Source organism: Chaetodon trifascialis, chromosome 21 (assembly GCF_039877785.1).
Source record: "Chaetodon trifascialis isolate fChaTrf1 chromosome 21, fChaTrf1.hap1, whole genome shotgun sequence".
Taxonomy (NCBI): domain Eukaryota; kingdom Metazoa; phylum Chordata; class Actinopteri; order Chaetodontiformes; family Chaetodontidae; genus Chaetodon; species Chaetodon trifascialis.
Genome location: NC_092076.1, coordinates 4,617,363 through 4,643,857, shown reverse-complemented (window position 1 = coordinate 4,643,857; position 26,495 = coordinate 4,617,363). Strand labels below are relative to the sequence as shown.

The following is a 26,495-nucleotide window of genomic DNA, read 5'->3' as shown; positions in this document are numbered from 1 at the left end:
GGGGACCTGTGAAGACCTCTAACCGCCTCTGGAAAGTCCAATATAATGCAGGTTTTTTTCATATTTTAGGAGAAGCGGCTGAGGGTGAACAGGTGCAGACTGAACAAGGGGTACAGCGAAGGCCAAAGTGCAGGATTGCGTGTGAAGCCATCCACCAAGCCACCATTTCCTTTTTAAAGAGCTGCTCCATGGTGAGCTCTCAAAGGAGAGCAGGGTAGACAGCTAAATTTTTAATGCCCCCCCTGCAGCCCCTCTGCCATGTTTCCAGCCATTGTGACAAGCCTGTTTGGATATTGTGCAATTGCTTTGCAGCAGCTTGAAGCTAATATGATCAAACACACCACACAGCAACCTGCTCTGGAGGCAGTGTCAAGGGATGGGAGAGGGAGGGGAGAAGGGGTTTGCATCAGGGGGGGGGGGGGGGGGGGGGGGGGGGGGGGTGAATGGGACGAGTCAATGGGGGTTTGCGTGTCTAGCGCTGCCAGGTGTCTGTTTCCCATCCCGGAGCCCAAAGCAGCAGCGACTGTACCCAAAACAGCCCAGGAGGCACCCTCGATGACAATAAGACATCATCCGCAAACGCTACAATTACCCCCTGTCATTCTGCTGAGCTTCTCTGTTAATTACACAAACCATTTCCTTTCAAGATGGTTGGCTTGGCTGCCAGCCCGGAGATCTATCATTCCTGTATCTGCTTCTGTCGGACCCGTGAACAGGTTAATCGGGTTAGCTGTGAGTTAATACAGGTGGCTTGGATTCAGGGGACAAGCTGAGTGCTCGCCAAGAGAGCATGCTCCACTGCAACCTGCCAAGCCCAGCTTTTTTTCCACCCTTTCTTCGTCATTCACACCACATCCTGTTTGTCTTCCTCTCTGGTGTGTCTTTCAGTGCTCCAGCTGAGCAATTATCCAGCTCCAGACTTGTAAATATCAGTGATGGTTTCTGATGAGAGGCAAGTCGCTACCTGCATGCGGACCGGGGAAAGGGGCTGGGCCTGAAAAGCACCTACTGCTCTGCTTCGATGGATGCTGACAGCCCTGTTTGTGCTGCATCATATTGTGTAACATGGACAGCTGTTTACTTTGTGCGATACATTTTCCGTTGAGGTTAAGTGGCTCTGTGGAGAAGCAGAGCTACCTTTCCCAGTAGCCAATATTTCCAGCTGGCAGCCATACCTGTGTCCTTGTTTGGACATCATCATTGTTATTCCCTGTGGACATTTGGCCTGTTGGCATACAATGAACACAATTTCATCTAAATTTACGCTAAACTCATTCTTCCTTTACTGAACATTAATGCATTTGTTCCCTTCAGATGATGTCTGTGACTGACAGGGAGGAAATGGTTTACCCACTACCTCGCAGCATGCAGGCTGTGGGGATTTCTGCTATGCTCCACTCATTACAGCCCACCTCTTCCTCGGGGGCTGGAAAGCATGAACGGGACCATTCGCTGAGTTCAGCCAATATAAATTGAGATGGGAGATTTAATTGCATTAAAAAATGTTTTATTCCATCCAAGCCTGCGTCAGGAAATTTGATTTGGGCTGAAAGATACAGTATAGTGCTGCATATCAGTTCAGGAATATTTCAACTTATTAACTCCCCATATTTGAATTAGCCCCATTTTGAGTTGCACACTGCAGCAGGGATCGTTTGTTGGCTTTGTTTACGCAACCTAAAAGGGACCCACACAAACAACCAGCAGGATGTGTCAGTCAGATATGGAGCATCTATACCCCTGAGAACACCAAGAGAAAACAATGATTCAGAGCTAAGTTTAACTTTAGAAATCTAGATCAGTCCAAGTACAAACACTTCGCTTGGTAGAGTGAAAGTACTGTAAAATACCTTCAATATGGCTACACACTTACAGACTGCAACCATCTTTAAACAACAGTATTGTGATAATTTTCTCCTTTTAGTTTGATTTCCACACTGCAAAAGGCTTTTTCGGTTTGTTAGAGAAACTGGATCTCACCGACTTTGCTTTGCTGGCTTAGCTTAAAGAAGGAAATTATGCACAGTTTTGAGCCACTGGTTGAGACATTTTGTACAAAATTGTGTGCCAGCATATTCTGAAATCATAATATTGTAGAGCCGTGAGCTACAGCTTCATTTCAGCTGTGTAAGTATGCAGAAGTATCAAACTGTGGTGTGACTTTTGTGATCTGGTGTGATATTTATCTGCTGGGATACATGCCGGCATATGAATTACCAAAATCCCCACGACCAAGAAAACACCCACAATTTGCCACGGATGTCAACATCAGTATCCATGGACAGGTTTGTAAATACATCACCTTCAATATTGTGAATGGGAGCCCTGTTAATACACAGAGGTGTTTCAGAGCCTTGTAAATAAACAGCCCTGGAGGTGTATCTCATTATGCACCACGAGGAAACATTGGCTGCTTTTATAGGGAGTGAGGGTGTGGGTAATGGGAGGGGGCATTTCCGATAAGCAGACAGACCCACCGCTACCAGCAACCAAACCTCCCACACAGCTACGGGTCACCTGAAACCACACAGACCCCCCACCTCCATAGCCGCAGTGCCAGGCTGAGGCAGGAAACAGAAAAACAAAAAATTAGCGAGGACATTTTTTTTTTTTTTTTTTTCTGCAACCACTCCACAGCCAGCAAGCCAGCCCTGCACATCACACACCACCCGCCTACGCCGCTCACTCAGTCACACCACATGTATTGAACAGGAGGCTAGCTACAAGTTGTTTTAGTTTCTGCACGCTTCACGAGAAGTGTAAATACTGAACAGTCAAAATGTTCACAAACATGCTGTTCTCACCTGACGCAGGAAAAGAGATGCATGCCAGGCTCTACAAACACAAACAAGTCCTCAAGTTTCTCAAATCTCTCTGTTTCGGGGGTCTGTTTGTGTTTGAAGGCCAATTCAGGACATTAAGTGTAAAAGTCCTATGAAACTATAAAAACTAAACCATTGTTAAACTCAAATTATGGATGCACAAAAATGCCCTTTCATTCACAGTGCCCACGATGTGCCCAGAACATGCAACCATTTTTCAGGGGTTCGTACTGCATTCCACTTTTTAAGATTGTTTGTACAACTCAATGAACCGAATTGCATGAAGCAGAATTATTACATGACCACAAAGAAGCAGAGCTGATGTGGTGTTAATAAGCAGGCGAGGCTCATACCTGCAGATAAGATTTGGGTTTGCAGGAGGTTTGGGAAGAAACAGCAGCACAAAGCACAGAACAGGAGGTCAGCAGTGAAGATGCATGCATGAAGAATAATAAAGACACTTGACATGTAAGCGCAATGCCTTTGAGCTGAAACATGTAACGTTTGGTGAATGCAAAGTGTGTTCTGCCAAGCCAAGTTGAATTTCCAATCAGAGCTTAATATTACAGGGAAGCAGTTATGTGCAAGACACCAGACATGCTTCAATCCCTAAAGCCAACAGCCAAAAGTAGCGGCCTAGAAAAAGCCAAATAACAGCAACGTGACAGGAATTCATCACAGTCTTTCTTTTTAACAGCATGAAAGGTCCATAATATGCCAAACAGCAACCAAAAAGGAAGCCAAAATTAGCTTGTCCACTAAAGGTAGCTAATCACGGCTAATACCAATGCAAACACTGCACATAGCCAAACACAGAAGATCAGAAATGACCAGCCAGCAACCAACTTCCTGTTAGCATACAAACACCAACTAACCAGAGCCGAGACACCAACTCAAAACACAATGCGAGCACAAGCAGTTAGCATTTAGCTTACCTTGGTTTAGTGGAGCAGAGGTCTTCGGCCTCCTGGTGGAGCAAACCCTTTGGGCAGAGGGTCCTGGTTCAAAGCTGCTGACAATAAAACAATGGCTTCCTGTTTAAAGTCCCCACAGCTGATGTGAATGATGGCAGAAGAAGCAGCAGCAGCAACAGTGTGTCAAAAACACAATCTTTGCTCCAAAAAGTCATCTTGAAGTGACACAATCAGTGTTAGTAGCTAGCTTGCTAGTGAAGTGCTACATTAGCTGGCAGCCATGCAGCTTCAACACTGAGTGGGCGGAGCTTTTACAGCTACCTGCAGAAGGTGTGTTACATAATGTGAGGAGTCCTGCCATGTGTGACCATAGCAGCTAGTTCATTCAATTTAAGGGTGTATTTTCTCATTTGGTGTCAAACCATGTGGATAGTTTTGGCTTTATTTATCAGTTTTTAGGATATCTGTCTCTGAGGTTTCTTCCTCTATCAGATACAGGTATGTGAAAGGTCATTTATGGTGCTCGCAGTGGCCATTTTTAAAAATCCAGAAACAGCGTGCCCCCCTTAACTCCTCTAAATGGCCTACAGACTGTGAATTGAGCTGTTTAATGAATAAATCAGACTGTTTCTGTCGTGGAAACCCATAATGAAAACAAGACATTTTCTCTGGAAGTGGATGTTGAATTTCTTTAGCTGATTGTCAAAACTTTTGGCACCATAATTGATTTTCATTCACCTCCAATTATTAGGGTAGAGGCCAAAAATCTGACTTTTTAAGTACAGTTTGGCAAATCCACCCTTTTATATCCACAAGTCATGTTTTGCCTGCGCTCACACTCCTGGTAAATGGCCATAAAGACACTTGAATTATGGATTTCTCCACAGTGAGGGTTATCGATGCTTTTCATGTGCCACAAAGCAACGTTTAACAGTTAATGCCTGGCTCTGCTAGTACGTGTACATTTTTCTTTAAAGAAATCTAACCTTATTCAGATAGCATGAATGAAAAAGCTGCGTAATGTTCCATTTAAATAATAAAACTCTGGGAGAGAATCAAGGAAATAAACGTCAGGCAGAAGAGGTTTTGGTAAAATATATACTTTTTTATTTATTTCTTCATACAAAGAAATATTATGAATGTTCAGTATTTAATCATCTAGAAACATCTGTTCCATTTTGCTTTTGCACTGTGTAAAATTAATTCCTTTGATGTACATACCACAAAATACTTGATTTACATGTCTTTTTCATTTTTGTACATACAGATTTTCTAGTCTAAATACATATTATATGTGGGTAAGACAAACATTTCTAACATTTTTAGATCTCAAAACAGGTTGAATAAAACTCAACCATAACCGATGCAGCCACATGGAGCAAACCCATGAGCGCCATTTTTTTTTCCTTTTTTTGTCTTTTTTTTTTTTTTAGATATTCCCTCAGTTACATGACCATAATTCAAATGCACTACTCCATCAGTTACAGGGAAAATGTCTGACTTTCCTTCCAGAATGTGACAGCTTGCCATGAGAGGTCATCATAAATGCTTTTTAATAATCAAACATTGCACTAAGGAGAGAAGGGGGGATGAAGGCTTTCTCCACATCACTTCTCACCGGGAGCTTCATCGCTCAGGCAGAGAGAAAGTAAAGAATAGCGCTATAAAAAATACAGCGAAACAAGCCTCCATCTCCCCTGCTACCAACCATTGGTTTGAGGCTCAACCAGGCAGCTGGTTTCAACTGGAAAATAAGAGAATGGCTGAATTAGGGTCATTTTCTGTTTCAGTGACAGAAGCAGGCTAACTGTTGGATTGGATAGTTAAAGAGGCACAACATTGTCTTCAAAGGGAAAGAGGGACCATCAAATTCAAACTTAGTGACAATCCGACCTTTAAAATTGATTTGAGGGACTTTTTGTGTGAGGATAGGTTGTGTACATTCAGTCTGGGCCCCGCTTAAAGACATGAAGCCCTCCTCTGGACGCTAATAAACCCTTCCCATTATCCCTACATTTTCATAATGGCCACCACATTGAGCATGCATAGCATAGCGCAGCACAGCGTAACACAGCATAGCATGGCCGCCTCCCTGTGCCCTTATAATAGCGCGCCACCCGCTGCAAAGAGATGGAGCAGCGCATCAAAGAATGACAACTACGCATTTTCTCCCTCTTGCATATCAAGAATTCAAGTAGAAAGACAAAAAACAAAGAAGTAATGCAGGGAGGAAAAAGCAGAGATAGCGACTCAAGCTGTGTGAAACATGATACCAACCCGGAGGTTTTTCTTTTTTTTTGGCAACAAGTAGAGATCTGGTGTGGAGAGATGAGACGTGTGAGGATGAGGAGAGTGAATAAGGCATAAAGTATATAGGCCATGGACGATGGCACATGAGGTTTTCTGACGACACCGCAGAGGTTAGACGCTGAACCCCGCCTGAGGCAGTTCTTGCTGTGCTGAGAGTGCTTCACGAAAACCTTTCCCCCTCCTTTGATCTCCTCAGTCTGGGATCTGAGATGGGGCCTGGTGGACTCCTGTTTGAAGAAGCGCTGCTTCAGTGAGGCGAAGCCTGGTTGTTGTTTGTCTGTCATCTTTTCGATCTTTATGCTCCATTTCTGACAGATGCGCCTCTGCTACCTCACGCGGAGACTTTCCATCTTAGCGTGAAAACAAGGCACGCGCTCCCCCCGACCCGCGGCACGGCGGCTCCGCTCTCCTCGACAAATCAAATGCCTCTCAAGGAAATTTGATTGAGACTTTGTGTGACCTTTGAACTGAGCGGATAGGGCAAGAGCCTGGCTCTCAGCCAACGGCGCTTCTAATGGGGAGTTAGAGAGCGGAGGCTCGATCGATCTGCCAGTTACCTTTACCCGATTAGCATAATGTTAACATGGGCCCTTATGTGGTCCGGGATAGGATTTAACATTTGATGGATGGGCCATTCATTAGAGAAGGCAGCAGGAGCACTGTGAATGAAAGGGCAGCTGTATACTTTAAGCATGAGTGACACAATGAGGATCAATTAGGCCTATTGATCTACCTGTTATTGAGTGGACGGGGACATGAGGTCTGCAGCTCTGGCCAATGCCAGCGCAGGAAAATTGGATTGTAGAAAACTTGACTGGAAGGTCTGTGCTGCAGTGAAACACGTTACGGAGGGATCACACTCAGAACGACAAGGTCTGACAGCGATGCAGTTATGATGCATACAGAAATGAGGATGCGCATGGACAGGTCTTCTCCACTTCTCTGTGAGCACTCTGTACCCGTATAGATGGTGCTTTTACATTTTCCACCCTAACTTCTACTTCAGTCGTCGCTGATTTTCTGCATTATGAAGCACCGATATATCCACTGAGTTGACAGGACCGCGCAGGAGGAGCGAGAGAATTCAAAATTAACATGAGGAATGTTAAAAACGACATGTGGGCCAGATGTTATGTACAAATATGGTTAGGCAGCTTAGTGAATTAATTGCTTAGAAATAAAAATAAATTATTATAAAATAGATTTCTGTACATTTTACATATATATAGCAATATCTCCACATCTTGCCATTGAATTACAGAGAAAAAAAAATAACTTCTCAACAAATCAACAAAAAAAAAAAGTCTTTCATGATTTTCACATCAATCCCAACCAAAGTTATGTCCTGTCATCTGGTAGAACTTCATGTTGAAGGGCCTGTAGAAGTCCCGTAGCCTCTGCACCACCTCGGGGTCAATGTTCGGGTGGGTCCGCCCTTTGGTTTTGCCCAGGCAGTGGGGCTTGCTGCTGCCCTCGGCCTTCTTGAGGCACGGGAAACCCTTGGTCTGGTTGAAGTAAAAGTGTTTGTCTGTGATGATCCTCTTGAGGCCCAGGAAGTCCTGCACGCGGCCCAGCTCTCCGGCCGGGTCGCTGATCAGACGCTCGCCGCTCACGAACAGGATCTGGCCCATGGGGAAGTACTGCAGCCAGTTGTCCAGGTGCTTGGCGTAGATGCCGATCTGGATGGCGCTCCACGAGGTGTCGATGAGCCCCGTAGTCCTGTTTTTGAAGGTGAGGCTCTCGAAAGAGGGAATGTCAGGCTTCTTGGACAGCGTCTGCGTGTAGTCCGAGATAGCCCTGGTGACGGGGTCCCTCACTACCACGATCAGCTTGGTGTCCCGGGACATGGCGGATATCCTGGCCGGAGCCTCTCTGGTCACAAAGTAGCTGGGGGTTTTCTCCATGGTGATCTGACCCTCCAGGGTCTTGGGCATCAGCTCCCTGCAGAAAAAAGAGACAAAAAGGAAGTTAGGAGAAGGGAAAGGTAGAGCAAAGGCTTGCATAATGCAATCAAGCTGATGGAGTGTACTCTGGTCTGTAATCAATGACTCACTGAGCCTGTTTATCCTTATTATAGAGCTCGAAAACCTATTAGTGTAGGCAGCTTTCCAACATCAACATGCTCACTCACTCATAAGATATCTCACTTCTGACAGAAGGCAGAAAGCCCTTATTTACTGCACGATCAAACACAAGGAAACACTTACAGCAATCTAAAGAAGGCCGACCCTGAGTTTAGCCATATTAGAGATCGAGAGCTGCGTTTTCCCACCTCTGCTCTGACTCCACAACCCCGTGAAACCCCTTTGATTTGCAGCAAACCTGCTCTGCTACCCCTTAATAGTTTTCACCGTGCATAATTTGGATGCATTTTCTCTAAATTAGCTCACAACATGTGCGAAAGCCATTATCTGTTTTGTCTTCCCTCAGCTTGTCTTTCCTCAAACCTCACTGCTGGATGTAATATTCCAAAGTGGTCGGGCTTAATCAAAATTCACCCTCCCTCTTTATACCATTGGAAAAAAAAAAAACACACACACACACACACACAATCTGCCTTGCTGACTCAGGCGCAGTCGTGCCACGGTGCCCCGCCCCTATCGGACCCGCAGCTACAGTGCTGAAAGATGATGAGGCTTGTTTCAGAAAGGGAATCTGTTTTTTGACAAGAGCGGGTTTGGTTTTGGGTGAGGGCTGGCCGATGGGCTTTACACAGATATGTTACATGCAGACGTATAATCAAGAGGCACTTGAGAGCAACTGGTTTTGAAGGGAAAGTGAACGCGCTCTGCTCTCTCAGCATTAGGTTTCAGAATTGGTGGCCAACCGCAGAGTCTAGATTATGGCGGAGGCGATAAGAGCGGTTTGACTGACATTGGGACGTGGATCACCTTTCCCTCACAGGCCCCCAGCCCCAGGAAGAAAACTCGCCCTTGCGTGGGATCAAATGAGTTTGTGGTGCTGGCTGGATGGGGGGATTGTGGACTGGAAACAGCTTGAACTGCTTCATCGCAGAATCAAAAAGGCAATCACACCAAGAGACACACCGACAACCGAAAACAGCAAATAAGCAGTTTAAAGCACTAAAAGGGAGGACAAAACAAAGGACGGTGGCGAGATAACGGAAGGCACTGGTCTATCAGAGCGAACACACTCTCACAGATAAGACTCCTGTTAGCCTGTTGTACCCCGAGCGTCGCTTTTGTTGTTCAGGCTATAGGGCACTGATACGCCATTGTGCAGACAGCACTATTGTAGTCGGTCCCATTCAAATACTGTGTAATCCCACACAGAGTGTTTACACACCGAGAAAGGTAAAAGACATCGAAACTACAATGTCGGGCCCATTCTGTACACTCAGAAGTCTGTAATGCTCAATTCATCCCCAGAGCTTCAGCTGTTCCTCAAACTATACTCTAAAAGCTGGAATCTAGTTCATGTCCATCCAGCTCATGGCTAATTCATGCAACATCAGCTCTCCATCAATGCACATATCTGTGTGCAAGGGAGAGGGAGCGGTGGGGGAAGAGGCAATGCAATGGGTAACGTCAGGTAACCAATAAAATGCCTCATGGAAATGGTGTTGGCAGATTTGTGTAATCCTAATGCAGCGCCAGTGATCTAATTATGATAATATCTTCTTGATTGCTGACACATCAGAGGGATGAATGGAGTCCAGGCCTGAGCTCATTAAAAGGGTATTGAAATCAAAACAGATACAGCATGTGGTTTTATGCAAGAGCATGACAGATCTTTCCGCCAGCAAACCATTTCTGGAGATACAAACGCAAACAACACGCTATCAGCGCGCATTAATTCCCTGCCACAACTTAAAACTGTTTATACAGCACCTCCTCGAATGCCCTCAAGGAATATAAACCAAACTCGACTTAAACTGCCCGCTATTCGTCATCCTGTCGATGCACAATGGCGATACTGCCTGCGAGCTTTTTGTCATTCCTTGTGCTAACATACAAAAAGAGTCCAGAGCCGACACAGAGCAGGCAAATGGCTTCCCATCTAATCCGATTTCAAAATGACAATGCGGCACGGAGACAGGGAGGAGGCCTGAGTTACAATGTGCATAGTGATAGATTATGCTGATCCAAAGCTCAGGGAATGCTTTTTTTTTTTAAAACAAGTGCTGGGGGTTGGAGGAGCATAAAAAGGAGATGGTTGGATAGAAAGAAAGTGGTGAGGAAACCCCTAAAAAGCGGCAAAGAAGCTCAAGAAGAAACCCCCTCCCAATAAAAAATCTCCACCTCTGACTTTGCCCACTCTCTCTGCCAAAGAGGCAAAAAAAAAGGGCAGGAAGAGAGAAAAGGGAACAGAGGAGGGGATTTTTAGTGGGACAAGTGGCTCTTGGAGAAACAATGCCTATTATGCTCTTTTTTGATTTATGAGGTGCTGCTTTTAAAGATCCCGTCAGCAAACAGGCAATTCTGTGACACCGGGCTCTTCTTTTTTCCTGCTTTTCTTTGAAAGTGAGCCATTGTCCCCGAGCAGAGGGGTGAGAGGGGCAGCGGTCAGGGCAGAGGGGCGGGGATGGGGGCCGGGAGGGGAGGGGGGGGGGGGGGCAGATAGAGGAGAAGGAGGAGGCAGCGGGGGAGGGGGGTGCTTATCGAGGGCTGAGTGGAGCACTTCTCCATCCTTCTCAAGCTTGAGTGAGAGAAGCCTTTTGGAGAGCTCTTAAGTGGAACGTGTGCCAAAATTGCCCTGCAAACATCAGCCCGTCCCCCTCGGCGCAGATCCCAAGAACTTCTACCGTCTCACACAGGACGCAGGGGTACTAAAAACTCTAAACAACTGGCTTGACCTCAAATATAATGCTGCAAAACTTTTCCCGTGCTTGCTTGTCCTTTCACGTCATATAAATCAACTTTTCCCCCCTCCATGGCACTCTGCACCTTTGTCCATTGAGAGCATTTCCAAGTTAAAAGACATGCCAAAAACAGCGATAAGACACAAAGCAGAAGCCCTCGTCACATGACAGCATCAAACAGGGGCCGGCAGAGTGGCCCTTTGGCCTCTGTTTTAAGAGCCCTCATCCTGGTGGAGATAAACGGCAGGCAGGAAAAGGGTTATTTCTGTCTGCTGCTTCTGCCTCCCTCCTGTCACGTTTGATTTGATGATAACGGGCTGCCGCTGAGCCGTCCGTGTCACAGCATCCCTGACAAAATGACTGGTTTGCCCATAGACAAAAGGAAAAAGCTATTTGGCGCGTGTCTGTCGATTTTCGACTCGATACAAAAGGTTTTCAATTGTCTCACATGTCTGGTTGTTGAAAGCATTTGAATCTCAAATTAGGGTTTGTTTATTTGAATACAGACAAATCTGAGGGCATTTTTGTATCCGCAAGCGAAGGGAGGGTGTGGCTTTGCTCTTATGGGCTTTTAAAGCTAAAGATGTCTGGTTTCTACGGCTCGAAGACCCCGGAGTGAGTGTTATCTCCTCATGGGAGGTAACACCACACAAAACAACAGCGCACAGCTCTGAGCACAGGCTGAAATAACCAACTGCTTTTGCAATTTCTAAGCGCTGAAATCCTGCGTTTTCTTTCATTTAAACCACTCGTCACCCCTCTCTCCCCAAGGTTCCCTCGACCCCTGACAAGCAGACCTTGAGGTCCGATAGCCAAGTGACACTTCACAAGTGGGAAGAGGGAGAGGGAGGAAATGAGGGGAGAAGCGTTGAAAGGCTCTCTTTCTTTTCCAAGGGCCTCTTACCCGAGCCCTTCACATGAACCAACGTGACGGACGAACAAGCGTTTTCAGGAAACACAAAGAAACATCTTTATTCCTCATTGGACGATAAGGATCCTGAGCGCCTGAGCGCTCCTTCACAGTCGAACATGGCGTAAAAATGATCTTTTCAACCCCGCAGATTCAAAGAAAATGCGTATGTTTACAAGGCAATGAAAAAGCCTTTCTCCTGGTGTTAAAACAAAGCAAAGGGTGATGGATGATACGTGCAGATATGGAAGGCTCAGTGCAAGAATTCGTGGATGAGTCACTGGTAAATACAGTGTTCATTAATAACTGAGCGTTCTCTTCTACAGCTCTCAGCTCACAGCAGGAGAAGCCTGCAAGAAATGGGACTGAGGTGAGCAACATGTTTATGTAACACACATACACACACACACACGATGGCTACGACGGGGAGGCAGGCATGCACGCCTCTGCTGGATCACTGAATATTTTCAAAGTAGCATTTAAGCACATACAGAAGCCAGACGTTTTGAAATATACTCCACTGTGCCTGGAGTCTGACATTATATTTAACCACAGAGCATGGCTTTGGCTGTAAATTAAAAGAATAGAGGAGATGGTTTATGGCGCAGTCGGCCGGGCTCCGCTCTGATGCAGAGAGGCAGAGGAGCTCCGGCTGCACTCACAGAAGCTTCATCTGGTCTCTCTTTCAAGCACTTGGAGTCCAGGTGTTAGTATGTGGCCACTTAGAGCTTTTTGACAGTTCATTTCCTGGCTGAGAAGAACCAGAAGTCGCCGCTTAAAACTGAGATCTTGCAGGTGTGTCTGCTGCAGGAGTGGATCTGCATCTTACATGTCTCTGGTTTGGCGCTGATGTGTGTTTGGGGACAACAAGGTATGCACACCTTTGCACCTGCCTCCGTATCTTCCCACCTGCTTGTAACTTGATGCTCGAAGCTGGCCCGCATGATGAACCCTGAGTGATGCAACAGCTTCATCAACCTGAGTCAATTGTCAGTGCTCCTCCCGAGTTTGAGGTTTCAAATGAACAGGCTTCACTGAATAATGGTGTCACTGGAAACTCACGAAGGTGGGCAGGTGGAAGCCCCTCAGAGTCATCTGTCGGCGAAAAGGATTAATAATGCAGGCTGGCCTAGTATCACATACTTAGACCTGGATGGCCCAGCATGGGATGGCGCGTATCATGCAGCTGTAAGGAGGAGAGCTGTTTGAAGCTAAATTCCTCCCCCAGATTACTGGGAACGCTGCTGTCAGAGAGGCCTGTCAGTGTGAACGGAGCTACTTCAGACTATTCTCTGCTATATCTGTGGCTTAACTAGAGAAACCGATTAGACTGCAGCCACACCAACAATAGCACACATGGGCGGTGATGCACTGGTTAACTTCTTACAGAGGCCAAAGGAGGATGGATTTTTAACTGAAACACTGGGTATTGTTTGTCTCTGTTCCCAGGTCAGTGTCATCATCTAAATTTAGTTCTTTCAACAATGCTGTATGAGTGCGTGTCCTTGTGCATAAAACAGGTCAGGAAAGGGAGGAGGCTAGTTCAGGCTAGTTAGTGCTAATGCTAGTGCTGCTTGGCTTGGGTTGACCATTCCTTCTTATGGCACCATTATATTTCATGATGCTGTCAGAGGCACAGAGAGAGATTTACTTCTCAAATCTAAGTCGATATAAGTCAGAGACAAGTCATTGAAGGTGTCTGACCAATGGTTCCCAACTTTGAGTGCTGTGGATTAAAGTGCTGGCAGCTCCTGGATGTGAGCAACAGGTGACAAGTGGTTGTGAGCAGGCATTGCCTGCAAGCCTAAAAGGTTGAAAACCAATTTCCTAGACCTCTGTGATCCTCTGTGAACTAGAAGATTGAAGCTTTTTTTAGACGTGGTTGAAAATAGACTTCAAGAAGTAAATAAAAAGACACTACAGGTTCTGTACTTAATTAGCACATTTCCGCTAACAAGAAAGGGCAAGAAGGGGGTCTAAGGGAAATGACTGCAAAACAGGAACTAAGGTCAAAGTATAATGAAGCAGCTGCCATTTTAAGCATGTACAGAACAGCAGTGCAATGACCAAACCAGTATCCCTCGTCTTGTTTCTTGCTCAGTGACACTTTGACACCCAAACTCTGTGCTGGAGTCCTAATCTGGTTGATAAATGTGGCTCCCAGACCCTTAACTCCATCAAGAAGTTGCACTATGTCAGAGCAGCCTGGGAATCTACTGACCCTCCACGTACACAAAGCCGTTAACCCAACCGGCGCAACCCGTCCATCCATCATTTTTCACTGGAATCAGGGAGTCATGCTTTGCCAGAGAGGAGCTTTTTTTTTCTTCTTCTTCTTCGCTGTGTCTCATCGTGTGTGTGAAAGAGTGCGCTGGAGAGGGAGGCTGAACGACAGAAAGAATGCGAGGCAACGAGGGAGGAAACAGGGAGAAAAGGGGGAGTCAGGCATCGTGGTCACAGACCATCCAGACTGGTTTCAGGCTTGTACCCAGCCTGGTTTTGGAGGCAACATCAGACACTACTAAAGTAGAATAAATAAATAGAGAACTAACCACCACATATAATGTCATGGACTACATGTCAGACACCCCAACAGCATATTACCCCCAGCCACATCTTCAGATACCCCCCTCTGTTATGTCCTGAAAATACTTAAGTGAGGCTGAGACATTCTACTCTTGTACCACTGTGGTCGCTTTGTGATGGGCAGCTCCGCAGAGGCGTGACAAGCGCAAATTATTCAATTCAATAACCAACTATCATTTTTCCTACTCGGAAAATCTGTTTTTAAGTATATTTGTTGCTATTTGGCACCTTTGGAAAACAACACAGGAATGTGTGGAGCCATAAGGGTTTTTCAGGCCCGGAGCCACATCGGCCCGTGGCCATAAGACGGCTGCCTGGAATTACCCAGTGTTAATAACCCTGCAGTGAAGCGAGGAAGCCCACCATGTGGTATAAATAAAACAGAGGAGCTGGTGAAAGGGATGGTGGAGGGTAGAAAGCAGAAATACCTCCTCCCTTCCTCTCATGAATGTGCATGCTTACAGAAGTGTTTTTTTCTTCTTCAGGCTTTTAAAGACGTTGCCCAGAAAGCTTCATTTTTCTGGCTTAAAAGAGATGAAAGATCCCCTCGTTTTGCTAACACTTAGCATCCCACCGACCCAAGATGGGCTGCCCGACACAGCGATTGGGCGACTCATCCTACAAGCCGCAGCCTGATGCTCTGGAATCCACCACTGGGCGATATTAGCCTGAATTTGTTTAGCGCTAGTAATCCTCACTAATCGGTGTGTTTGCTCTGGGTGTTTGCTGAAGTTGTTAGCCCACAGCTTGCCGCACATTCCAGCGCTCCGTCAGGATCAGGGTGCGACTGACTGACAGCTCGGGCGAAATAAAGCGATGAACCGTGAAAGGATAAAAAACAAGAGGGCAGGCAACAATGCGGGGCTGCAGGTGTCGACTCGGCTTGTGTATGCGAGTGTGTGTTTCTGTCTGTGTGAGCATTTCTGGGTGTTTTTTTGTGTGGGTGCGAAGGCAGAATCAGCCATTCTGACTGATTTCCTGACACTTGACATGCACCAAGAGGCGCACGACTCCTTGATCTAGCTACAGCAAAGATGAATAAAAGATGAAACAGACTCCAGAAGAACATACATGCCACCACCCCCCACTCCCAAGACGCACAGTCACACACACACACACACACACAGAGGCAGACAGGGAGCGAGCAAGCTACTTTGCATCCTGTTTGAATTGGCTGTCATCCGTAACTGCCAGCACACCTTTTTGAAGACAGGTGAACTACAAAGCGTGTGCGCCAGAAAGAGGGGATTTCCTCTCTGCTGCGTGTCACTCAGTGCGCAGAAAACCATCTTCCTGTGTGTTTGGACTATCATTTAGCTTCCATTACTCACACTGCAGCTGCTGCAGGTTAATGGTTTACAAATTCCTGAAGACAGCCTGCCTCCCGAGCTAACGTATAATTAGCCGAATTGAGGAGCGATCGTAACAATTAACCTGCTCCTTTCAGAGATGGGGAGAGTGGCAGCAGAAATCCTCAGGCAATCCGACAGTTTTCTTTGGATTTGAGCCTGGATGTTGTCTCCTGCAATATCTATGAGTGCCCCCGAGAAAAGATAATTACTGCTACAGAACAACAGGCACCGTTTGCTCCGTGTATGCTAGCAAGCAGCGCCAAAAGCAGACATCAGAGAGGAAAGTTCAGTCTCAGGGTTTCGATGTTTCAGTCAGGGGGAGGTTGTGGAGCATGGAGACAAATGTTTTCACCCCTCCGCTGTATCTCTATCAGTAAGCCTCTTGGTTAGAAGTGAAACAGGATCTGCTCGAACTCCGTGCCAGGAAGCTATTTCGTGAAGGACAAAAAATGGAGAGCAGGCGCAAAAAAAAATCAGAGAAATGCCAGCTTAATACTGTCAGCCCCTGGCCAGAAGACTTCAGAGGAGGTTTGTTTCATAAATCTTTTCAACAGCTAATTGAAGTTTTTTTCCTCTTTTTCGCCAGATACCCACTTTGTTTTTTCCTGGTCAGCGCACATCCAGAGTTAGAAAGCACAAAAATGCAGCAGTCCTCTAAACTTTGAGAAAGTTTTTAGTCCGATTTGGATCAAATTATAAGCACAGAGATAAAAATCACAGGGTGCATGTGCCAGATTTTATCCCATTTCTGTAAGCAGAGAAGTACAGGAGACAACAGCGCATGCACAATGTTAAAGTCTGTTCAAGAATAGAAGGAAATATAAGGATGATAAAGAGGAAAAATGATACATTCACACACACTTTTTCCTAAACTCACAACCTAACTTTGACAAAACTTCCATTAAAGCTGTTACCAAGGCAGAAATGAGGCAGTTTGATAGCAGCGCAGCAGTGTTTCTGCCTCCAAAGACGTGCAGCTTCCAGGACTGCCTTCTGATTCTGATCGCTTAAACAAGGGGGAGAAAAACTAACTTGCGGCGGAAAGTAATTGGAAGTGAGTTGAGTTTGGCCAGGTTGTCTTGGAGTTGAGCTGAAGTGTTCTTACAGCTCTGGGAGTACATCTGAACGGAGAGAGTGACTAGTGTCGAGCAGCCGCGGTGCAGAGAGACAACTCAGGGCTTCTAATGAGCTCTGCTCTTTTACTGCCAGGCTAATGGAAACCTCAGGAGACCTCAGTCTGTGTGTGTGTGTGTGTGCGTGTGTGTGTGTGTGTGTGTGTGTGTGTGTGTGTGTGTGTGTGTGTGTGTGTGTGTGTGTGTGTGTGTGTGTGTGTGTGTGTGTCCTCCTTTCTCCCACAGGCAAGCACACTCTCCAGCACCCTAATGGCTACCTCTGGGACTTAATACCTGGGATAGGGCAGCTTTACAGGTTTACTGTCATCACTTTCTCCTCCGCCGCCTTCCTCTGTGCCGCATGTTTTTTCTTCGGAGAGCAGAAAGGAGTTCCCCGACTAACCTCTCGCAAAACCATATGAGACTGTTTGCTTCTTCCAGCCTCCAGAGGAACCTTTTTAATGTGCTAAAGGGTGTTTATTTAGCAGCAATGAATGACCGTTAGCTGTGGAGGGAGGATGTCTGGGTCTGTTCTGACATGAGCAACAACATCCAAATTATCACCTTGTTAAAAAGGGCCTAATTCACTCGAAGCACAGAGGGAGGGTTTGTGCACCGCTCTCGCCGCCGTACGCTTCCTTCCGTCCTCCAGCGCCACTTCATTACGCTTCTTTATGAGTGTTTTTCATTGTTGTTGACAGTGAATTGCACACACCGACTGTCTTTTGCACGAGAACAAACAGGTTGACGCTTTTTCTGTTTGCATCAACCGTTTGAATGTTTGACAGCAAGTTCCTGTCAGGCTCTGAGGCTTTTATCCTCCACTCCAGCAGGAGGTTCCTGTCTGTGGCGGCCATATTGTCTTCCAGGTCTGAGTGGCGCTGGCTGGACACCATCAGGAGGCGAGGAGGGGAGGGGGCATGCCACTCCCCTCTCCACAGGTCTCCCCTTTCACAATTAACCGCTCCTAATTTGGGGATGAAAGCTGCCTTTTCTCTGTTTCTCCACCCTCCGGACACTCTCCGTCCTCAGATGAGCCATGCCAGCTTAGGCAGAGGGGAGCGAGGGCCTCCGTCCCTCCACGCTGACCAAAGGAGAAAGCCGCTCGTGGTCAGCGAGGCGTGAAGCGAGCCCCGCCCAGGATCGGGCGAGCCGAGCGTGACATGTGACACTATTCTGACACATCGGTGGCGCAAATGCACAGCTGGAGAATGGAGAAAAGCGGTTTCTAATAACAAGGGAGGGATTCGAGGATGATGTTTGAGGGAGGACCTGGGAGGGCGCTGAGGGGAAATGAGGTACCGTTAGCAAATAATCCACTCGCCTGGGAAGCCGAGGCGGACGTTTAGCCAACACAGAGGCACAGTTTCAATCTGCTTGTTTCCATGGGGCTGAGGATGTGAACCTGCTGTCAGCTGTACGGTCGGCGCTCGTCTCCGAGGAGCCGCGGAGTTCCAGGAATCAGGAAACCATCAGAGCGCCAGCGCCAAGTATCTGATCATCTGATTTCATCTTCGTCCTCCCTAGAACTGCAACTGGGTTGGAGCCACTTAAAGTGCTCATTGATTCTGTCAAACACAGAATTTTAAAGCAAAGCAAAACAAAAATCTGCCTCGTTTACATAACTCAGCAGGCTTTAAAAACTGTGCTGTCATGCTATTGTTTTCTACGAGGAACGGCTGTAAAGTCCCCCGCGGGGCCTGTAGCATCCAGCAGCTTTCTGTAGCTCTGCAGATGGTCAACACACAGACCCTGTCAGGGAGCAGACGCGGGTCTGACCCCAGTCAAAGGCCCTTAACCCATCTCTGCACATTACCTCCAATCAGGCCTGACCAATCAATACAGGCTATCCCAGAGGAGCCGGGCCGCGGCGGCGTTTGCGCACGCTGCCTGAGCGTTTCATTCTTTTGTGACTGCAGGTGAAAATTATTTGTGGCTTCACAGCTGAGCCGGTCGCAGCCATAATAACACCTCTCTGTAACGACTGGCTTTCTACACAACATCCAATGTATGCAAACACCAGCACAGGGTGTTTTGACGCCTTTCACTGGAGCCCCACAGAACCAGGTGGCCCCTTTTGGCCACTGAGAGGAAGGAAGGAGGGCGAGGTCAGTGGCAACAGAGAGTGAATGGGTCACCTACATGGAAATAGGAGCCCCCCTGCGGTGAGCAGATAAAAGGCCGTGCACCCATCCAGAACTGTCCCTGACATGGCCAGGAGCTGCAGTCTGACTCCACGGGGGTGGGCCGGCCTTTAGATAACGCCTCTCAAACAGCGCAGACTTCCGCAAGCATCCCAAGTCTGATAGCGGAACGTGGTTTTCTTTTTCTTTTTTTTTTTGGGAGCCCCCTTTCCAACAATGCTCCACTTGTCCTTTTTTGTGTGGCGCTATAAGTGGCTTTTACTGCTTTGTGAGTCTGTTTACCTCCACGGAGTTTTATCACAGACGAGATACAAAGGTTGACCGGAGAGACATCCTGCTCGGGGATGGCGCCGATTCAATCCCACCAGCCTCTCGACAGCGACTGAGGCCCAACCTTTGATCATAAACCACATCACACGAGGACTGAAGATTATATAGTTCTGTGTGTGGGCTCCAAGTTACATGGTGCATTAATGTGACCGAAAGGTTCACTAAACTGGCAACTAGAAGCAAACATTTAACCTTAAAAACGTCCTACTGCAAAGATCAGCAGTTTCTGGTAGATTAAAGAGAGTGGAAATTTAAAACAATCACAATACTGCAACCAGAACACCACCCTAATACAACACACACCACCCATGCGGCCGTGAACTGCATGAGGAGGCTCTCTCCAGCATGTTCAGAGCTCCTCGTTTAATGCTAAAGCCACTCCGAGGGAGGAGCACCGCGTCAACACTGCCGGGCCCTGACAGCGAGCTACGAGCAGAGCCCGCGACACGACAGCAAAACCACTGTACAGTAATTATATATCAAAGCCCCTTCATAGCCAATAGGGCTAAATGGAATATGAAGAGAGCGACATGCACCACAGACTGACAGGGCGAGATGAGGGCTGCAGTCAACAAGAGTTAGGGGTAAATAAAATACCTCTGGTTTAAGAAAAGTGCAGCAGCGTGGAGAGTCGGCTTTTAGTTGTGAGTCACACTTTGTTCCAAGTGACATAAGCCTTCAAACAAACTGTAAATATGTAAATAGATATATAACAGGGTTGGAAATGAGAAATGCAACTGCTAAGCTAAAGCTAAAGGTGCTTTAGTGGCTCCTCGACTCTGGAACAAAGCCTCAAAGAAGCCAAATTGCTTAAAGGTTTCTTTAAATCCTGAATTTCTTTTTGGCTTTTCCACACATTCAGAACTTAATATTTTGTGATTTATGCACTTTGTCTTTGTCACTTTGTTGTTTTGCTAAACTCTCTTCTCTGCCTTTTATCCCCCATTTCTCTTCCAAACTTCTTCATAACTTCTGTTGTGAAAAGCACAAAAATTGACTTGTTGCATAACTTTCAATGCCACAAATTCCACATCAGAAAATTAAAAAACAAACTGAGCTCGCTGCTCCACAAAGTGCTCACAGTGCTGACCCTGACCTCTAGAATATACCGTGTGTGGTTTATTAACCTTTTGGGAGTTAACTCGTTGAATTTGCCATTAATGCACGAGCTGCAGATAAGACATTTTTTACTTATCGGCGTCAGATAAAGCCAGTCGACTTTCACCGGGCAGCTGAACAGGTGCAAACAGAAAATGAGAAATAATGAACCAATGTGCTGTTTGCATTCAGACACACTGGCCTGTGTGTGTGTGTGTGTGTGTGTGTGTGTGTGTGTGTGTGTGTGTGTGTGTGTGTGTGTGTGTGTGTGTGTGTGTGTGTGTGTGTGTGTGTGTGTGTGTGTGTGTGTGTGTGTGTGTGTTCCTTGGGGCCAGTTCATGCATGACCTCACTGGGAAAATGTGTACCTCCTGATACAAGGACCCCTCGGTCAAAAGCATGAATCATGTGTTTGTCTTTGGCACAAATAAAAACTGTCAAAGTACATCAGAAATCCACAATAAGACTTGTTATCACCACCTCCATCCATTTTGAAACCTCTCCCTCTCTCTCTCCGCTGCCTCCCCGAGTCCTTTCTGCTCGCTCTATGGCTGCATTTACTTGGTGGCATTCCAGCTCTAAATGTGCGTCCAATGGGGGAGGCGAAGATGGTGCAAGCTAGTCACAATGGCGGATGGCAGAGAGATTGTGCAAATGAGCAAACAAGGAGAATTGCTCAACTCGCACACAAACACAACCGTCTATAACCTCCATAAATGACCCTCAGCGCGATCGGATCATATTCCCACAGAGCAGATTTCAATGCCACGCAATTTTGCCTCTGTCTGGAACATTCCAGCGATCTCTCCAGTATCTGGTCCTAAAGGGAAACTGTGGAGGATCAGCAGTGAATGAAGTATGATTTCCTTTCTCGGTCCATCCTCACCCGAGAAATAGACCCACTGAAACTTTTTTTCCCCGCTGCAGGGACCGCTTCCACCAGCTGTTTCACTGAAACATACATTTCTTACTGCAGCTCTTCCAGAAAAGTATGTGGAGACGGATCTCACAGCTCTGGAGCCCAGTCTGAGTTCTTGTGCGGCACAAACTGTTTAGATATCCTGTTGCGGCATAAAAAGCCTCAAAATCTGCACACTGCTTCCCAAATGAGTTCTGCTTTCAGCCAATAATTAAAGAAAACTCCTCACAATTGTCCTCTGTGTATCTGCCTGCGAGTGAGACCGAGCACTTCTGCTTATTTTTCTGGCACAGAGCAAATGAAAATGTGACCAAAAAATGAAATTTAGCTCCAGACGTGCCTCCATTCTATGTGCTCAGAAAACCTCGAGTCATGACTTCTTTACATGGCTTTGATTTCATGGCCTGAAAACCAGCACACAGCACTTTTCCACAATTCCCCCCCTGCAGAAAAGTTGGAAATGTCGGTTTGAATAGCAGCCTTCCTTCAGGCCAACAGACCTGCAGTAAATCTCTGTTTCTATCAAAGCAAGCACGGGAAGCTTCGCACAAATCAAGGCGCAGTGTCTTTATTTTGTATGCTGCCAGCACTTGGGTCCCCATTGGGCTTTTCTTTTTTTCGTTATGTCGAACATTGCTGGGGCCCCCTTCAAGGTCCTGCATATTTAAACGTGTGGAATAAAAGACCAAATCCGTTAATTGAAGCGACCACAAAACCCAAAAGCTTTTTTTTCTTTTCTTTTTTTTTAATTAATTAATTTGTCAGATAAGCCTCTTTTTTTTTTAACTTCAGAAAACTTTGTGAAAGTTGCGCTTTTATGCAAAAGACGTGACATTTCACAGCACGAAGGTCCGCAAAAGGCCGAAAGTAATTAGCGAATTTTAAGTGGAGTTCCAATAGCCAATCAGTAAATTGATTTGGCCATCGGCTATTTATTAGCCACAAATTAACCCTGTTTATTTGCGGTTGGAATAAAGAAATAAATGCGCAGTCTGATGCGACGTTGGCATTAATCAGATACAATTATCACGAAAGTAAAGGGGAAAAAACGGAGGCAGATTTGAAAACTTAAGCAGCTTTTAATAAGAAGCTGCAGCTCCTCAGTGCCTCAGCTCGTTACTTTGTGATGTAAATGTAAAGGACCGTGTTAGTTTGAAGATGTTGGACGGTTTTGTTGCGGGTTTTGTCCTGAGGAGGATCCTGACTTTGTGTTGCAGCGCAGGCTCTCAGGCCCGTGGAGTCCATTGACATAAGAATGGCCCAAATGAGATAAAGCCTGTCAGGTCTGTAAACGCCATTAGGTTAAATACAACACAAGACAAACACGCTAGAATATTCTGCTTTTTCCCCTCATAAATCTAAGTCTAAAATAAAGTTTGGAGGATTTCTTAGATTTGGATCTTATCACTTTGGGATCAACCAGATTTGTCCAAATTATGGGATCCAGGTTCAGCATTATATCACAACGCATTGCAGGAAAGTATAAAACATGTCTGAGGTCAGCTTTAGTCACACAGGCGTTCACCCAACTGCAACAATGAGATCTGCACAACGTGCGCACATGACGCCAACACCTGCTCCAGAAGCACCACGTTTAATTCAGGTGAACGCGTCACAGCCGTGAAAAAAAAAACCACATTAAAAACAGCTGATTTCCAATTTTTCTCTGTTTAAACGTGTCGGAGCAGCCTGAAGAAGCCTCAGCGTGAAGGTGCAATGTTGCGCTGCGTCCAATAGAGATCACTGCACATCGCAGAAAACAGGCCGGACTGACTGATCCCCAAGCAGCTTCAAATTGTGACACAAGTCAACACTTTTAAAATCACGCTCACGCTCTCACGCGGTGAAAAATAATCATGCGAGCAAACCTAGAAATTACCACTTTTAATTCAGAGAGGATCATCTGAGCCGACACTGAAGCGCAGAGGAGCAGACAAAGCGACGGTCACAGCTGAGGTGTTGGCCCCGTGTTTACTCGAGCTGGATCGCCTCACTTCGGATTAAACTCTGAACTTGCTGGATAATTAGTATAATTAAAAAAAAATCTAAATTTGGCTCACTTTTATGAGCTCCAAATTAACCTATTAAGCAGCGTGGAGTTAATCGTCTTGCTGTGCTGTGACGGTGTTAACGCGTTAATGTAAAAACAAAGCTGAAATGATCATTATTAAAGACAAAACACCGGAATTAAATTTTAATTACAGGCTGCATATTTGACCCGAGGAATTATCCCACTGATCAATATCAGCTCCACCGTTTGGCAGCTATGCTCTCCTGTAAATCTATTTTATAGAGTAATAAAATCATCTGAAATGACACACGTACACGCGTTTTGTTTTCCAGACACCAATCAATCATCATCAGAGCGCAGCAGCGCCACGGAGCCGCATGTACCTGTACCACTCCAGCCCGTTCTCGTAGTTGCGGTCGAAGAAGTGCGGCTCCGCGCCCACGGCTCTGATGTCCGGATGAACCCGCAGAAACTCCAGCAGAGCGCGGGTCCCTCCCTTCTTCACCCCGATGATGATCGCCTGCGGCAGCTTCTTGCTCCCGGAGCCGTTGGAGAAGCTGGACATGGCGCTCGGCTCCGGGGCTCGCTGCTGCTCGGCCCGCATCTCGTCCCAGTCGTCGGCTCTGTCCGTCTCCGGCTCGTTATCGAGCAGGTCTCTGGACGCGGCGGTCCTGATGGACGGCTCCTCGTAGTCGCTCTCTATATCCTCCCACGGCTGCGGGTTGGCCAGCAGTCTGGACACCAGGTCCGTCCTGCTGCTCTCTGTCCTCTTGCCCACCGCCGAGCCGGTCTCCTTGCCCCGGTAACTGTCCACCACCAAACTTGGCATGGTGGAGCAGTAGCCCACGCAGGAGTACAGCATGTATACCCAGATTAAAAACATGATGCTGAGCAGTATTAGTTTCTTCTTCACGGGGCTGGACCAGAGGGCATACAGGCTGTGACAAACCAGGCTATATTCCATAAGCCTTTCGGGTGGAAATCAAATCCCAGCGGCGCATATTGCCCAGAACTCAGTCCCGGTGGCACCTCGGCAATCCTCGCAAAATTACGCACATGCTCACCTAAAGCTAAAAATAAATAAAACTAAGAAACAAAACAAAGAAAACTAATCTAAATATAATCGAAGGGAGAGATAGATCCAGGAATGAAAAGGCGCTGAGGACTTTTTAATCATAGTTGTGGGTAAAATATGGAGAATTGTTGAGCTGCGACAGGCGCACCGCGCTGCGGCTCCACGCTCATCTCACGTTTGTCAAAACTGCTGCGGGAGCGCGAGACCTTATAGAGGCGCACGCGGGAGAGTGGCAGCGGCAGCAGCCAATTGCTGCGCCGGAGGTAAATATGCGGCCGTTTGTTGACAGAAGCGGACCAATCAGAGGGAGGGGTGGGCGTCCCCGGCCGTGGGATCCTCGGTGTGGAGATGAAGCCTGTGAGCGGGACCGAGCAGAGTTTGGAAAAGTTTCTTATTGGGCTTAGAAGCCAATTAAGGCTCGTTTCTCGTGTCGCGATGCGGACATAATGGTTGAAATGAGTTTAGACGACCTTAAATGTTTCCTGCTGCTTTATTCTGACGTGGTTTACACGCTGCAGGCCTCCTGTGCCAAATTTTTATTGTGCGATAAACAAAATAAACTCAAAAACGCTTTCATCAGGAGATCTGAAAACGAGGGAAAGCCTTTGGAAAAATGATGCAAACAAGCCGAAATAATCGATCCGAGTGTGAACACACACTTTGTGAAATGACACACTACAGTTTGGCTTTTCTTCTGGCGCTCAGTGAGAAGTAATGGAGAGGTCACACATCGTGACTTCAAGCTCTGAAATTAAACAGAGAAAAACAAATTAAAGAGGATCCAATCACAAACTGACCTTGTTTTAATTATATAATTAATCATATAATTACTGCTAATTATTTTGTGCACGTGGTAATTGTCCATCTAAAGAATCACGCCCGGACAAACAATAATAATAATACTAATTATGTACAATTCAATAACATTTATGGGAAATTAACTATAAACAATAATTACTTACAGTGCAGTTCTGGTTAATCTGTTTTCCATTTTTACGCCTTCACGGGTCAACTGAATGCGTCTTTGCGCACTTTAGTAACTTTCTTTACTTCTCCAGCCTGTTTTTACGCACGAAAATGACGCTACTAACACATCAAATAAAAGACACTGTATACTGTAAAATAAACAATTTATTCAACAGGTTCAATCTGTTTATGCGCCCCTGCTGACAGCGAACCCCCCTCTTCTCTTTATGCTGTTATTTGTCTAATGAAAGTAATTCTCTGCCGTGGCTTTGTTGTTTTATTATTCCCGTATTTGTGGCTCCCTTCTAAACTTTCAAGAGGCAGCAAATTAGCAGAAAAGGCCATTTAATTAACTGGCTGCATTAATTCCTCGTTTTTCTGCTTCTTAAAAGTGTTAAAAGTATTTTTTACTTCGAATAAAGAGACCGTGTAACATTAAAACTCTACCTACATATGGACCAAATGAATCAGAAACTTTTTTTTTAAACATGCTGCAAACACAGGCTACACACACATTTAGAAACATCTGAGAGCACTTGAAGAGCAAATCGTTTGAATAAGAAGCACAACATTGGGAATATGCCCTTAATTTCCAATTTGGAGAGAAGAAGAAGAAAAGAAAGGAAGCTGGAGTATTCTTCATGTGAGACTGGAGATGAGTCAAAACAGATCTGTAATTTATACCCCGGGAGGTTCAGCCGCGTATGAGACAGAGCCACTCCGACTGTTTCTCATGCTTTAAAACGAACGAACGCGTCAGGCTGAACGCGCACAGGCTGGATTTAGATGGGACTTTTCTACTTTTTGGCTGCATCAAATGATCTCAGAGTCACGCCGAAATAACGGCCCGAGTCTTTAGAAAAACACTGATGAAGAGATCATCTGGGCGAAACGCAGCCAAAGCGTCCTGTAAAAAAATAGCTGTTTTTGAGAGGAGATTCGGTTTTTTAATAATGGTGTTTAATAAAGCCTCTTTTCCTCGTGAGAAACCACCAGAAGACCTGTCGCTTGTGTTTGTGTTCAGCAGTTAATGTACTGAAAGTTTTTCCCTCCCCGATGGAATCAAAGTCATTTTTTACTCTAATATCCCTTCAGGGGCTTAAATGGATAGTTTTACAGTGGTGG

General features: G+C 46.1%; 1 protein-coding gene across 1 annotated transcript; it reads right to left on the bottom strand.

The window, feature by feature from the left end:
- Positions 1 to 4,880: 4,880 nt before the first annotated feature.
- Positions 4,881 to 24,586, bottom strand: hs3st3b1b (heparan sulfate (glucosamine) 3-O-sulfotransferase 3B1b). Its single transcript, XM_070990381.1, has 2 exons — positions 23,713 to 24,586; positions 4,881 to 7,987 (listed from the first exon to the last, which is right to left on the bottom strand). The coding sequence occupies exons 1-2, from the start codon at positions 24,291 to 24,293 to the stop codon at positions 7,369 to 7,371; spliced, it is 1,200 nt and encodes a 399-aa protein (XP_070846482.1). The 5' UTR covers positions 24,294 to 24,586; the 3' UTR covers positions 4,881 to 7,368.
- Positions 24,587 to 26,495: the final 1,909 nt, after the last annotated feature.